Raw genomic sequence first — 15,954 nt, forward strand, 5'->3', positions numbered from 1 at the left:
CCCCACAAAACAGGGTCAGTGATGTTGCTGCACCTTTCTCGACAAACTCTCTGGGGTTTACTGTGAAAAATGAGGCGTTCAATGAATGAGCAGTGACAGACCTAAGACAGACTCAGCAGGCAGTATACAGGTATAAAGAACAGTGGCTAAGGTGATATTACCAAAAAGCCTGTTTTATACAATCCAATATCGAACCCCCCCTCGTCCCCCAAATATCCAGTATTATACACAACAATAAAAACAAAAGAAAACACCTAATCCTCCTGAAACATGGAGACACCTAAGGCTGAAAATCCAATGCTCAATTTTCCTCCAATTTATCTTTTTAATGTAAACAAATATATACATAAATAAAAAATGACATCTTGCTAATCTTATTGTCTAATGGTGTCAAGTGTGTGGATTTAGCTATAAAAATTGACGTGTCATTTAGAAGACACCATTACATTTAAATGATTAAAGGATTAATGGAGCTAAAGTGCCTGGAGGAAAACAACCTCAGCTTAAGCAAGTCCATTCATTTGCTAACAAATATAGGAAACAAATACAACTCAGGGCATTAAAGCATGTTAATTATTTAATTCATTTAACATGTGAAGTATATAAACAGGATTACTTCAACTTGAACACCTCAAACACCAAACACATCCTGAAAAGGGAGGCGATACAGGCCATCAGCTGCTGCGTTTGAGTGAAGTAAAACAAGTCGTGGCTTTTCTAAAGTTACTAGACAGTGTACAACTGCTCCCTTTAGGCTATTCCTGAAAACATACGGGACGGCTCGTTACGTTAAAATGCACTTTCCTGGTCTGATGCACTTAACAGGTCAGTGAGTATATTCTCCATTTCATCAGAATGATGGATCATCACAGTGAACATATGGCAGGTTTAAAACTGGGCTCTGCCTAAAAGCCTAAATCAAGATGCCCACTGCAGTCGGTTTTCATTGGGATTCATTACCATTCTTTGGAATTGAATTTGAAAAGGTCATCACTGAAAACTGATATAATCTCCTTCATTATAAATCTGCTGATGGGATACTTCGAACAGCACACCGAAACCTGAAATGCTATCTGACATTCCTCCCAGTACTGCGCACCTCAGTCATCACTACTCAGATGCACAGGCGATATTTTATCTACACTCAGGTACGTTACCGGGGCCGAGATGAAGGCTCTCTAACAAGACCCAGATAAGGATGACTTGTTTTGTTTGGCCATCCACACACAGCTGGGAAGGGGTCTGTAATGAAAAGCTCTTATTTTCTGAGAAACTTAACCCCAAACAAGATGAACATCCATTTCAAAGATAAGTCTTTATATTTTCCCATTTGCATTTTAATTGAGAGTCTGAAATGGTCAAAATGACTTTGGGCCTGTTTTGAAGGGACATTATTGCCTTTGCAAGTCAGGAAATAATAAAACCCCGAAACGTTTACATGGACTTTACTTGTTTGAAGCAATCCCAAATGCTCTTAAGGTCGCAGTGACACTGCTGCCATATTGACATTTGGTTTTGTTCATAAATTTCACTTGATATATTTTCAAACTCAGACTGCTCATGATAAGCACTTTGTACCTTGCTTGGGGCTTTTCTCTAAATACTTATGACGTCGAAAATCTTATCTTTCCACTGAACAATGTCCTTGAAGATAAGCCTCGAGTACTGCCAGCGGAGTGTATGATAGACCGAGAGGAGACGGATCATAACAAAAAGTGCTGGAAGGACATTAAATCGCTATTAATTCTGATTTGACTTCTTAGAGAACATAGATTGCCAGTGTTTGCCACATTTGGGACCACAACTGAGAGCTGAAAATGCCAGACTTATTGTGATGCTTCCTGTTCCCCCCCATACCGTCATTAAAATTACAGCCCCGTACAACAATTTAATAGACACTGATTGTGTTTGACTCGCTGTCGTGAAGATAGGATCCACCTCTGGCTCTGAACCAAAGACAGTTCCTGCCTTCATCTGTTAGCTGAGCAGTGACCTTCTTTCAAATTGGTGCGCTTATCAAACAGCAAAGGACACTGTATATCTTATAATGTGAGGCCAAAGACATTAATGCATAGGGCCCTGTAGCTTGACAAGACATACAGGTGATGCTAATGTCTGAATCTTAATAAGCAATGTTTAACAGATGAGATGTTTTCAGTTCAGTGTGTACTGAGTGAATTTGTCACCAATAACATTTAGGGGAAGATTGTCGGGCTCATCCTAAGATTTTAGGTGCGTTCTAATAAGCATTAGACTACTTCACTCTTTGGCTACATACATTTATAAAATAATATTTTTAACACTGAACAATGATAACAACTGGAGAGAGAAAGACAAAGAAGTAAAAGTGCAACATGTCTGGGAAATGAACAGATCAAGCCAAGGGGCAGTAAATGACTCCATCCTCTCCTCGGCAGCCTCATCACTCAGAGTGATTGAGTAAAAGGCCAGCATTCATCTTCACAGAGAGCAAAAACAATAGTGATCTAGAAAACATCAGTGCCCCATATTTACTGTTGCTCAGGCCAGCCAGGTCCTTAAATGTGATGGCACACTGAAAACACAGACATCATGAATCTCTTACTGTTTTCTGCAGGTGACTGAATGGGGGGGGGGGGGAAGGGCAGAGTATGCCATTGGGAAAATGTAGATGGTACTAAAATTAGGCGTTTATACTGTAGAGTGATGCTTCTATATGAAAAGGAGTTGGTCAAGTATTGAATGTTCTCACTTCTCTCAGACTCTTTTTGTTAGAATTACAGCTGGAACATTTGTTTCATATATCAATTTATCGATCATAAGTAGGATATATGAGGGACAGAAGGTCTCGATACATTTTAATGCATGTAATCTGTACGTTAAATCCCCTATATTTCAAGAATAGTGATAAAACAACTAGAAATCATGATTGGAACTACCCATAACGCAGAAAGACGTAATTTATACAGGGGTTGCATATTGAAATGCAGCATGTCTGGGCTGACTCCTAAATAAATTTATACGATAGAGACACAAAAACAATGCATGACAGTGTGATAAGTTGTGATATATGAGGACGCTTCTCTATTTCCATATTTTCATCCCCAGCTCGGAATTGTTCAAAATCCTGTTGATAGTGTGGAGTAAGATGCAAATCTCAAGTTTTGAATAAAATCACAGATTTTCTAGGGCATCGATTCTGATTTGCTGGTCAGGCACTCTGCATACAAATCAGTCCATCGAGAAACCAGCATCAGACGTTTGCAGCATTTGATACATTTTTGAATAGTTGCACAACTCCAGTTTTATATGTTAATCATTTGGGAGCTGGGTATGTAAATCTCTCTCAGTAGGGCTCGTTTGGTCTTTCATCAGTCTGTGAGGAGAACTGAAAGTGAGGCTAAGTAGAGCCAATAAGAGGCAGAGACCTTGTTAACGTGCTGATGAAACCGAGCAAAAGCGACTATACATGCACATCATTTATATCACATCCCAAGTACAGCCAGGAACGTGTTGCATCCGTTTTATTGGACTTTTTCCTCCCTTGCAAAATCATGAAGCAACTTTGACACAAGACCTGAAATATCTAAACCAAAGCGCATGCAGTGAGCATGACTTCTGATACACTAAATCACTGATAAGAGCTATAGTGCGCTGGAGCAAATTCACAGAGGCAGTCTTTATTTGGCTCACTAATAATGTGGCAGACGTTGCCCTGAGCTTTGATGAAGACGGGGAATATGAGGCAGGAGATTTGGGTTTACTGCTGTTGGCTGCTTTTTATTTCATGACTCGGACTGAAACCTCAAAGGTGCACTAACTGCCATTGTTATGGCCCATGCAGAGACTAACAACTGAATGAACACTTTAAAAATAAATAAATAAATAAATAAAGAGCGAAGGCAGAATTACAACAGCAGAGCATAGATCAAAGACTCAATCAGACTGAACCATGTCTAACACGACAAATCAGGGTCAGCGACAACCACCGTACATGATGCTATCACAACTCACCACTTTAACAAGAGTCTGCAGCTATGCTAGTGGTTTTATAAGCCATAAGTGTTTCATTCAAAACCACAGACGTCAACCTACATGAAAAGTCAGGGGGTAACCAAAGTCAGCAGGACAAATCATCAGTGGTAATCACAACATGAGTGCAACATGAAATAATCCTGTTCAATATTCAAAAACAGTTGCCATTATACCAATAATAATCATTTACAGTACTCAGGGAATAATTAGCATTTGGTGAACGATCATCTACATTATTAACCAGCCCAGAGCCAAGACACACTGCACAAATCAAGGTTCCCTGAAAAGTCCCTCACAGGAGGCAACTTCAGTATCATATACATTCCATAAAAATGTCAGATTGTCACAGGAATGTCATTATACAAGGTCCTACTGGAAATAAGACACTTAAATGTCATGACTACACGGGGTAATAAAGACACATACAAACCCCTAATTGAGTTATTCTTCAGTTACTCATGATGGCTTCCTTTGAACCTTTTAACAGCGGGAGGGGGACACAGCACTAGTGTCTCTTGTGAGATGAGAACAATAAAACAACTTAGTACTTGCCTTGGGAATGGGTAAATTACACTCACCACCATGCAGTTCAAATGATCATTAGCACTGCACTGAGACCATCGCATCTGAAATTCATCAGTGAAAGCGAACTGCCAGTAAGCACTCCCAGAAGAAGAAGGAAATGCATCACAAGGGGTGCTGGGCTAATGTCCTCTGTTTTACATAAGGTGCCATTCCCTCAAGCACAGGTCTGTCTCCCTGTAAACAACCGTGGACTGCACACTACAGTCTGAGTGTAATGACAAAGTACTATTACTCCATAATAGGTGCTGTTACTTAAGTAGCTTCTACAATGTCAAGCAAACACACAGCAAGAACTCCTGCAGACAATTTATACTGGCAAGTGACTGTTAGTGTTATGATAGTTAACTGTCATAACAAGCATATATCGTGCCATGCTAAAAAGCTCTGCAGGCCAGCTGAGACACTTCTCTTTTCCATGACCTCATTTTGTTTGGTTTCTTGCAGGAGCCTGGTGTGGTTTGTTGACCTAATTACTGCAGGGTGCACGTCTGCGGACTGACCGACATGCACAAACTACCACAGTTACTTAAGAAGGGTAGCCCTAGTCCGCTGGGAGCTCTCCCGATTTTCCCCTAAAGTGAGAACAAATGGGACTGGTGCCATTATCAGAGCAGCAAACACAGACGTTGCCCTTAATGTGTTGCTCCATGGGTGAGACATTGCCAACCTCATTCTCTGTGAAAGTGAGAAAAACCTAGAAGTGTCATTTGAAATGAATATTGTGGATTTAGTCAATGCTACCAAGGGCCTAATAAGACACCAGGTTCCTCTTACACAGTGAGAAAGGGACCTTAACTATGACAAAGATAACAAATTGAACTTTCTTTCTTAGTTGGACAGCACTGGAAATGTAATTCTCCAAGGAACAAAAACTGATGAATCGTTGAACCCATGACTTTTCTTCTAGCACCACCAGCAATTAAATATGATCCACATATCCCAACATCTTAGTTATATAGGTGAGGATTCAATGCCAGATTTTGGCACCTGTATAGTGAAAATGTTTATTTTTCACACATGGGTAGTGAATTTGTGCCACATATTAAACTATATAGCTTTTGCCCTCTATTTGCTTCTTCATAATGTTCCAGTCAAACCTAATACCAGAGGAATTGTAGTAGTTTAGTCAAACACGGCCAACTGCAGCAGACTCCAGTCTGTTCTACAGATTTCTACCTGGGTCTCAGAGGAGCAGGTTTACAGGAGCTGTAAAAACTTTCTTCTGCCATTTCAGACGGAGCGTTCACCTTCAGCCATCTGTCTCTGTCTATTCCTGTACACACACTGTCTTTATCTATTCCTTCCACCCTTTCTCCCATTAATTACTCCACCATCGCCTTCTTGCCTTTTACATCGTCTCTCTCAGTCCTCACCCTCCATGTACAGTATCTGGTATAACACAGATGTCCTTTTAGCTGCAGTAGTGTGTATTGTAAGCCTTGCTCACTAGTCACACAGACTGTAAGATACTGGTAAAACAGATGCTGGCAAAACTAGAAGAGTTTTCAAATGGCAGCAGCATTAAAGTCGCCCCAAAAGGCAGGAATTACTCTCATAATGTGACCGTCAGAATGTGACGGGCTCTGAGAGAGTAATAATGGTAATAATGGTATTTCTAACTTGAATTGATGTTTTCATGACGACCAGTCCTTTACTCTCGCCTGTGTAATTTATAAGTATTAACTAAGTCCAGTGACAGACAAGAGCTTTCCAGAGTGTGTAGATCAGTGTAAAGATACAGGCAGAAAGACACACAGGCAAGTCTATCTCTGTTATCAGGGTGCTGGTGGTTTGCCTTCCTAATGAGGCTGCAAAGTCACCACCATTTAATTATTCATTCTGACTCAGGAGCGCAAAGCAAATATGTACTCTTAAAACTGAAGAACAACAACTAGAGCATAAGCCAAGTAAAAAAGAAAACACTAATGTGAGGTAGTCACATTAAAACAAATTCTGCACCATGACTATAACCTGTTTTCAATATTACAGCCACCAAATCCATCTCAAAGGAGGAGTTAATTTATTTATTATTATATATTTTATTTTATTTGAATCCTGTGATGGATATCCATGCTAATTGATTCAACCAATTTAATCTGCTACTCTTCTTTACAACATTGATGTGACTAGTGATTATTTTAAGACTGGCCATAGAACTCGGTAAACAGTTTAAAGGCTTTAAGAGTTAAGGTCTCACCCCTTTAAGATTTACTATTCAGTCAAATGCTAAATAAGCAGCCTATCACTTTATATGCAGTGGAACTAGCCAAACATCTCCAAAATGACCACACACTTCCAGCTTCATAACAAAATGTCCACAGGTAATTTATAACATTTCTTTACTGTGCAATCCTGTGACAGAGTATAAAACTAATAAGATAGAAAACTGGGTGTCATTTGGCACCACCCTGCTAAACAGGTGCACTGGTGGATGCTCTCAATAGGACTCCAGTCTTATTTCTGTTTGTTCCCACAGTGACAGGGACACTGCAGCCAGCTGGGACACTGCTCACACCTTGTGATAGACTTGTCACTAACATATCACATATCAGACATGTTGGTCATGGCAAAATGGTTTGAGTCAACGTGACGTTTCCTAAGGATGTGGTGAAAATGTCCAGAACTGATCTGCACTGCTGCTTCTCAAACTAGGTTTTTAATAATTGCATCAGCAATAAACAGTTTGCACATGAGCATTTCTAATTGTTTGTATTGGTAAGGCCATAAGTCAGCTGTCAGAAACACTGCAATATGTTATTGCTTATTCTTCATTTGCATTTCCCTGGATTTATGGATGATAAAGCCTGAAAACAGTTTTCCTATTAAATATGTACATCTATCTATCTCATCTCTATATCTACACAAAGCTAAGTGATTAGAAAATTCAATATTAAATGAACAGGACGTAGATTAGACTTCTATTATATTAAACTGTATTCACAATACTACAAACTAAAGATTATGTCACTCAAACCATACGAATATCTAATTACAGTAACCCAGAGAGGCTTATTTTTCACTGTGTGTTAAATGTTTAACTCATCACACCTTATCAGACGCTGTGTTGGGGAGGAAACAGATGAACTGATGTGGTCTTCCAGGCCCAGCAATGAAGCTCTCTGTCTGGTGCTTGGATGCTGCCTGAGAAACAGGCAGGGGAAATAAATTAGTGATGGGGACAGGTGTGTTAAAGCCAAGTGACACACACAAGAAAGTCAGTTCTGGCCTCAGGCAGCCAAAGGCTTACGAGGCTTCACTGTACGAGGTATCAATCAGGAGATCCTATTTATAGAGGACCCAGGCCGCTGCTACAATACAAACACTAGACTGAAGTAGGTTACCACCTAATGACTGTATCATCAGCTGACATGCACAGAAAGGAGGACATGTGAGAAAGAAGGTAGCCATGCTGAGGCTGAGTTGATGACGCTGATGATTAAAGTCAACTGCATCAGAAGTTTTCCAAGATGTTGCTGTATAAAACCAGATAAGGACCTTTTACAGCTTCATTTTATGCTGAATGGTTTTATTTCTCAAATAGAAGAAAGAGGAACAGTCATGATATCGCTGCTCCTGCTGCTACGATTTTGTTTCATACAAGAGGAATAAATCACAATATTCACAACAGCCTTTAAAAAATTAGTTGGTGGGCTACATGTTATTTTGATACTTGTACATTATAAATTCATTTAGGTGAAAACGCCCTTTAACCCCCATCAGAAAGAGCATTACTTATTCCTGCTTCAATTGTGACTATTCAAGGCTTTTCTTGGAAACTGCTCGTTAGTCTTCACATTTCATAGACATTATTTTCTTTGGCTAAATGACCTGAACCTCATCATCAACAGACAATAAATATATCTCTCAATGAAGCAACTTCTAAACCACTAGCAATGTTGGAAGGCCTCAATGTTCAGCAATCTTAGATTCTTAATTTAGTACAAGCCCCGACACAACGTGCTGGGCTTGCCTACCCTCGGACTAGGGTGTGGGTTGTGGATGTGGGTTGTGATCAGGTCTGAGAGAAAATGCCAGGCTCACTGTAGTGTGACATAATGGAACAATCATGTGATTGGGCTGGGTGATATTTGAGCCTTTTATAGAATTGCCAGGAGGAGCATCAACCGTATTTCACATTGATCAGAAACCTTTTGTGATGTAAACGATAAGACGATTACCATAAACTTTATTTGTATTGGTAAATAAACAAAATAAAATACACCAAAAGCCTTTGAGTTAATCTACAAAATCTGTGTCCATCAGAATACAACTAAGTTGCGGTTAAACCCAAGCAACATATGCAAGATTGTAAGGATGCATATATGTGATATATGAAACTTGTTGGCCACTAAAGTTACCATCATCATCATAGAGCCTATTATTTGAAAACAACATGGAGTGCTTTCCTTCTGGCTGTCACAGCACAAGCTAACACTACAAAAAGATTAATGTCAGGGAAAGGTATCACTGTTGGCTCATTTCCCCCTCATTCCCCAGCATCGTGTTGTTTAACAATATATGAATCAAATAAATGACAACAGTAGGACAAGTCTGCATCTCAGCCAGCCAGCAGTCCCTGGACAATCACTCTTTCTCCCCTATCCTCCGAACTGAGAGGCTGCACGCTGCCTCAACTTTCCCACTAATCCATCATTGCCTTTTCCCATTTCCACCAAAGATCTACAGAGGCCTGCACTCTTGACTATGCGGGAAAATGGATTAAAATAAAAAGCAAGTTGCTTCGCTGAAAGCGACTGAGGCCAAAAGCTACAGGCCTACTTGGGATTTGTCAAAAAATACTGCCCACTACACGATCGCACAGAATTATAGTCATGAAGGACAAACAAGCCAGGACTCTCCAAATGATACAGTATTCAAGTTGTTCCTCAAAACAAAGCACCATGATGACTGGTATTATTACTTCAGCTTTAAGGGCCCTCCTAGCAATTACTCTCCCCATGTCAAACTGTTGGATGTGGTATCGTACTGGGAGCAAACTCTCTGCTGTTACATTTTAAATGAGTGATGAGAAACAGACAAACCAAAATAAAGGTTATTAGGTAACACAAACTTATGCAAATGTGCAAAATCAAGTCGAGTCAAGTTTTTAGTCTCACAGCAAAAATGAATATATGCAACCTACTGAATTTACAACTTCAGACTTGAAAAAGTAGAAGTAAATCAGTTCTGTGCTCTGTGAAGGAGAGGATCCTGTACTGCAGTCTCCAGGTGAGATGCTTAAAGTTTCATAGCATGCATACAACAGTGATGCATGCTATGATGCAGATGCAGAAGATTTACTGTATAAGATCAAATAATCAAGCATGTCAAAAGCTATATTAATCTTGCACAGATCTGAGGAAAGTATTATCCAGAGGTTGCAAAAGTGTAAGATTAGAATTAACAAGCACTGAGATGTGGATTTACCACTGAGAAACACATTAGTATGAAATCACTGATTGCATAACACTACAGTAAAACCCACAGTATCATACACACTAAAGGAAAAACCAGTAGGAAACTAATTAAACAACTCATTGTCATGTCTCAGTCTCTGATGAAAATGTGTCTGGACAAAAAAAGAAAAAAGAGAACAAAGAAACAAAATACTATGAGTGGTATTTACAGCTGATGGACACTGATATGCTCTAAACTATGTTCTGGATGTACAACCATGAACCTGAATTCCAGTCAACCCTCCATAATCATGTCCACATAGTTGAATGCTGTTGGTTTGTGCCACTTTCAGCAAAGAGACACATCTTAGCTTTACTGCATTTGGGGCCATTGAATTTCTACTGCAGTGCAGATATTCAGAGAATTTATGACGGAATCACTACCTGAGTGTTAAAAGACACGTGATGTGTTGGGGGGGGAGGGGGTAGTGTTACAAGGTTGTTGCATTGGATTGTACTGGTATTGCTATAGTGCCTACGCTTGTTCATAACCATGATCTTTAGGTTTGATAAAGCCAGGAAAACAACTGCAGCAGACGGCATTAATCAGTATCAGTGTTACCTTAACTAGCCTGCAAACTCCGAGTTGTTCTTTCTCAGGCACTGCTATGGAAAATATCATGTACATGTTAATGCATATTATGTAATGTTTTCCTAACCAAATGAAATGACCAATGCAAATTACTTCACATCTAAATTGGCAGAACTCAGTATTATTTCAAGGCACTGCTGAACTGCGCTGAATGCAGCAGTCAGTTATACATTTGTTCTGTAGCTTGCTGCCCTCTCCTGGTAGAGAAGACAAGGTACAATAAGGGATTTTTACCATGCTAGAGTTTATGACAAACAATTTGTGTCAGCATTCAGCCCTGTGGAAACAACAACTGACCAATCTGGTTTTGTCACAGACACAGTAGGGACTCATAAAACGGCCCCTGAGACCTGTGTATTTTTAGAAACACCAGCCTTAGTGAGCATGCTCATTTTTTGCAGACTGCTCCAACATCCCAAAGGTAAATGTGCCATCTGTCTAGTTTAGAGCTGATCATCGGTTATTCCAGGCAACACCAAGGGGTAGCGTTATTAGTTTGAGATGCTACCTAGTGACAAGAACAGCCATGAATAAAACATAATACCCTAAGCACTCTAACTCCGGGTTTTCTTGTAAAACTTTAAGTACAGCGACATGAGTACTAATTAATTCAGCAAATGAAAACAATTAGTTCTGGCAGAAATTTCTGCAATGCCATTCTAAAAAGTTTCTTTCTTATTGCAGTAAAACCAAAACTTAAAGTGGCATCAAAATGCATCACGTTTCCAATGAAAAGGGAGCAATGAAAACAATGAAAGTCGAAATATACGCTCCCTAATTCAAATGTGGCTGACAGAAACACCTGGGTCCTGGTGTGGCTCCAGCTGTGGCCACCTGCTTGTATGTTATGTGTTCCCATGCATACATTTGCATGTGCGCGCGCACACACGCACACACACACACACACGCACACAGGCAGAGACCAACCCAAGGCTATGTACAAAAAGAAACTAGACTGATTATGTGGTCTACAGCTTGCACCTGCCCTGATGACACTAGTCTAACCAACAGAAAATGAGAAAAGCTTTCTCGGTTTTATTTTTTTTATAAAAGGTTGAAAAAACATAATCCATCTTCTGTTTTTCATGTCAAGAACAGTTGTTTTGGATTCCCTGTTATTTTTCCCCTGCAGAAAAAAATCCTCAGTGCAGATGTCACTTAGGGATCCCTACAGTGACATTCATGACTGTTTAATAGCATCATAAATCAGACCCAAACACAACTCATTTGTCTTCACCGCTGACAAGCCACATCAGTGTGAAACAGCAGCTGTCAATAACAAAAAGCTCCAGGTTTTATGGTTCTGCTTGACATTTTGCTGAGGTATAACAATGATGGGAACTGAGCAAGTGTAACCTGCAACCTCTGATCTCCTCCTCCTCCAGAGAAAGTAAATGTACAGAGGGCGAACAAGACCAAACTAAGCTTAAATTACCATCCACATCTGAAATTTATTGCTGAAAAATAAGTAATTAAAAATCAAAACATGCATTAAAGTAATTTCCTAATATGACATTAGGGGCTTCACTATGTTCTCAAATGTTTCTAAAGATGACAGAACCGTCTTCGTCAGTGACAGCCCAGTGTTTTCTCACTGCACAGAAATGAAGCCATAAATCCTGTCTTACAAGGCTTTATGTTCGTTGTGAATATATAACCCAAGAAGAAATCAATACTGATCTAAGTTCAAAGTGAATTAATTTAGTGGAGGTGTCGACCGTGGCTCGTGGTGCAATGCTTCCTGATCCCGCCCCACCTCCCTCCCCCAGTAACATCATAAATCTGGGCGTTTGTATAAAGTGAAAATATGATTTATCAATACCACAATGTTTTAAAAAGCGTTGACAGCCAGAGTCAAGCTTCTTGGTTCTTCAATTAAGGGCTTTTCTTTTCTTTCACTTTGTGTGGTCAAGTTATAAGTTTACAGTGGTCATTTTTGAGGTTCATATATTATATGCAAAAAATTCAGTACTTGTCCACACAAACACAATGTCTCTGTATAATGCTGATGTGTTTGACCACAGCCAGTCCAGAATCACAGCTGGTCTCTTCCATACAAGCTAGAACATTACCGCTGAGACCAGACAGTACCGACTCAGACCAACCACTGCCGCTGACAAGTAATTATCCTATCAATTAGTGGCGATTAAAAATAATTCATACGCATAAAATGATCCATCTTGTTTGTGTGTTGCTCTCGTCTGTAGCCATGGATCAGTTTTTTTTTTTTTTTTGTACCTTTAGGGTTTGGGGAGGCCCAGGTGATGATGCGACGCACAAGACAGCAGTTGAGAAGCACTTTCTTGGAGAAACCATGGTCCTTACGGCAGTGCTGCAGGTCCTCCCTCCACTGGGTCCTCTTGGTCGGTGTGCACATCACTGCAAGCTCACTACTGTGAAATACAGTGTGCTGTTATTTGTAAGGAACAAATAAAGTCTGTGCAGTCACAGGCCTTCAATTTTGGGCAATTCTTGTGAAACAAATAAATATAATTCTTTATATTGTATCAGACATGATTCCTATTAGCCTCAACGTACAAATGATGACCCATTTAACAACCTCTTAAACATTCAAACATAAATAGCTGCAGCCACTGCAGCATGCAAAACAACCTGTCACAAATTGAGGCAGCACACCTCAGAACATATGGTAATTTGGAATTAGCCTCCAGCTATACATAGCCATAATTAAATGCAAGGAATTTCAAGTTGCCCTTTTGAAAGTAGAAAATGCCTGTCTTCTATGCCCTGGAAGTTGTTTCAAGAAGGCAAGTTATTCTTCCAGCTATTCTAGGACTGGAAATGGTAAACGTAACTATAAAGCAGGCACATTGACTTAAGGCAAACTACCATGCATTGATCCTTTGTCTAAAATCTGCCTCACACTCAGAGATTTTTAAATTAAACCAGAAAAAAAAAAAAAAAACTCAGGTTGTATTCAGAAAATCCTCCCTAAAACAAACAATTCCACAACACTACAAAAAAATATGAACGAGTGCCCGAGTCAGTACTAAGATTACAGTACCACTCTACTTCCCATTTCAAGAGCAGGAGTTTCAAACATCAGCAGATCACATATCAATGTAACCTCTAATATCTGCTCTCGGGGACACCTCTATATCCCTCAATGCACAAAAACTGTGGTCCAGTGTGAAGACCAGCTGCTATCCCTGAGCATCATCTTACCTTACAGGCTAAAACACAATGTGCACGCTCTCTCTGCTTCCTCAGTCTGCCAGTGATCCTCAGGTTGCACACAAGCCCTTTCCCTTTCCTGGGCTGATCAGAGTGTGAAAGGGAGGAGGAGGAAGACAAAGCAGAGAGAGTGAGTGAATGAATGAGTGAGAGAGAGAGAGAAAGTGGGGGAATTGCAGGAGGAAGCTATGGCTCAAATTAAAGGACCATACCTGTGTTTTATTCAAGCACCAGAGGAAGATGACAAAGTCAAAGAGGCTGCTGGCTCTACATTCAAAATGGAGCCACAGTTACACATCAAAGTATTCAGCATAAACTGGCGTTAAATGTCTTTGAGCAAGTTATGGTTTAAATCCATATGTTGCCAGTTCTATGCTCTTTTGGCTCAACTCCTACATCCTGAGAATCATAGGCATCTGTGTTTTCACCATGTTTATGAACATTTCTTGCAGTTTTTTAAACCAACAATTTTCCAAAAAAAAAAAAAAAAGCCAAAATAAGATATAAGGAATCCAACAGACCTTCATAATAACACTTTATATCATGGTTTCTCACTGTCTTTGGTGTTTTTTTTTTTTTCTATGCAGGTTTTTAAGATATTCATTTCATTGTACTCCTCGTTCTTTGCTAAATGGTATACTACAATGTCAGAGTTATTACAGATAAAATTTATGTGGCAAGATCAGTCAAAAGGGTAGAGGCACAGCCGTTTAATGACGCTCCGCTTAGGTGTCTAGTTGAAGATGATCCATACAGCAGCATTTATTGCTTACAATTTATTACTACACTGTTTATGTCTTTGAGAATATGTTGGCTGTGGAATTCTTGTCAGCACTGCTCTCAGCTATCATGCTATTTATTTTACGGCATACAGGAAAATGTTGTAAATTTACACACAGTACATCATATGCAAATGATTTGTCCCTGGTCATCGGCCAAATGGGCTTAAGCATACATTTAAATGCACATAAAATTAATTATTGAGCGGTGATAGATGGTTATGCTTAAGGAGAGACGTTAATGTGAAATTTAATTGCTTGCTCTGAGATGAGTAAGGCATATTTTGTACCTGCAAAGAGAAGGGGGGGCTGTGAACTGATAGCTGGGAATAAAGCCTTCCTGTCCCCATTAGGCCGAGGCACATGCCTACTCAAATGAGTGAACAACTTGGTCACAGTGTTAAGGTATGATATGCAGTCTGTGTTAACACTGGATACATGAGCACATCCTGAGGGAGACGGCTTGAAAAAAAGAAAAAAAAAAAAAAAACCTATGTCCCCATCATTTTGAATAATTTATGTTTGGTGCTCATTGATATTCAAGACAACTTTTGTCAAGTCCTGGTCAACTCCATGACCAGGAATGTTTATTTCCCACCAAACGAACTACAAAAATCGATTTTAAGGGTGATTTACGACTGGAATCCGATTTGATCAAATCCAATCAAACCACACACAGCTCATACAGAGTCAACAGTGAAGCCGGAATCTGCTGGCGGGTGGATTACACTTACCATCTAATCATTCTTAGTTACAACGACCTGTCCTGTTTACGTCAATTCCTGAAAAATTACTGAAATACAATCCACAGCTGCTGATCCATTAGCTGATGAATGTAGACTTTCAGGTGCTATGTGGTTTTTGTATGAGACATACTATTGAGCCTGTGGATCCCTTACACACTTAAACCTTCACTGTTCCTCTAACACTGACACCTATCGATTATGTCAGAAGCTATTTGCTGTAATGTATTCTGAAATCAATACAGCCATCCAGCCTGTGTGGAATGGATTCAGTTATGTAATAATCATATACAGACATAGCAGGTACCTAAGCTCAGAAGTTGTAACTCCCTGAAAACAAACACCAAGTATCAGCCAGTATAGGTCATATGGCCATATTACGTTTCCTCTGCAAAAAGCACACCAGATACAGGCCGTTCAGCTGAATGTAAAGAGTGAAACAGGAGCTCCCTATTCAAACTAAATTATTAGCCAGCATGCAGACAAGTAGCCTTGAAGGTATAGCTCCAGGCATTCATTCATCAGCTGAAGAGCCATACATCTTGGCAAGGCAAAGAAGTGATCCCACAGCATTTGACGATACTTTGCAG

General features: G+C 39.8%; 1 protein-coding gene across 2 annotated transcripts in view; it reads right to left on the reverse strand.

The window, feature by feature from the left end:
* Nucleotides 1–15,954, reverse strand: part of kcnip4a (potassium voltage-gated channel interacting protein 4a) — a 99,892-nt gene that overhangs the window by 74,751 nt on the left and 9,187 nt on the right. Inside the window, exon 1 of one of the 2 annotated variants that reach the window (XM_026331994.1) lies at nt 12,886–13,024. The exons of the other annotated variant lie outside the window; for it this stretch is intronic. Coding sequence (XP_026187779.1) covers nt 12,886–13,024 — 139 coding nt within the window. Of the gene's footprint in view, nt 1–12,885; nt 13,025–15,954 lie in introns of those variants that run through there. 2 annotated transcript variants of the gene reach the window in all.

The sequence above is a fragment of the Mastacembelus armatus genome, chromosome 18 (assembly GCF_900324485.2).
Source record: "Mastacembelus armatus chromosome 18, fMasArm1.2, whole genome shotgun sequence".
NCBI lineage: Eukaryota > Metazoa > Chordata > Actinopteri > Synbranchiformes > Mastacembelidae > Mastacembelus > Mastacembelus armatus.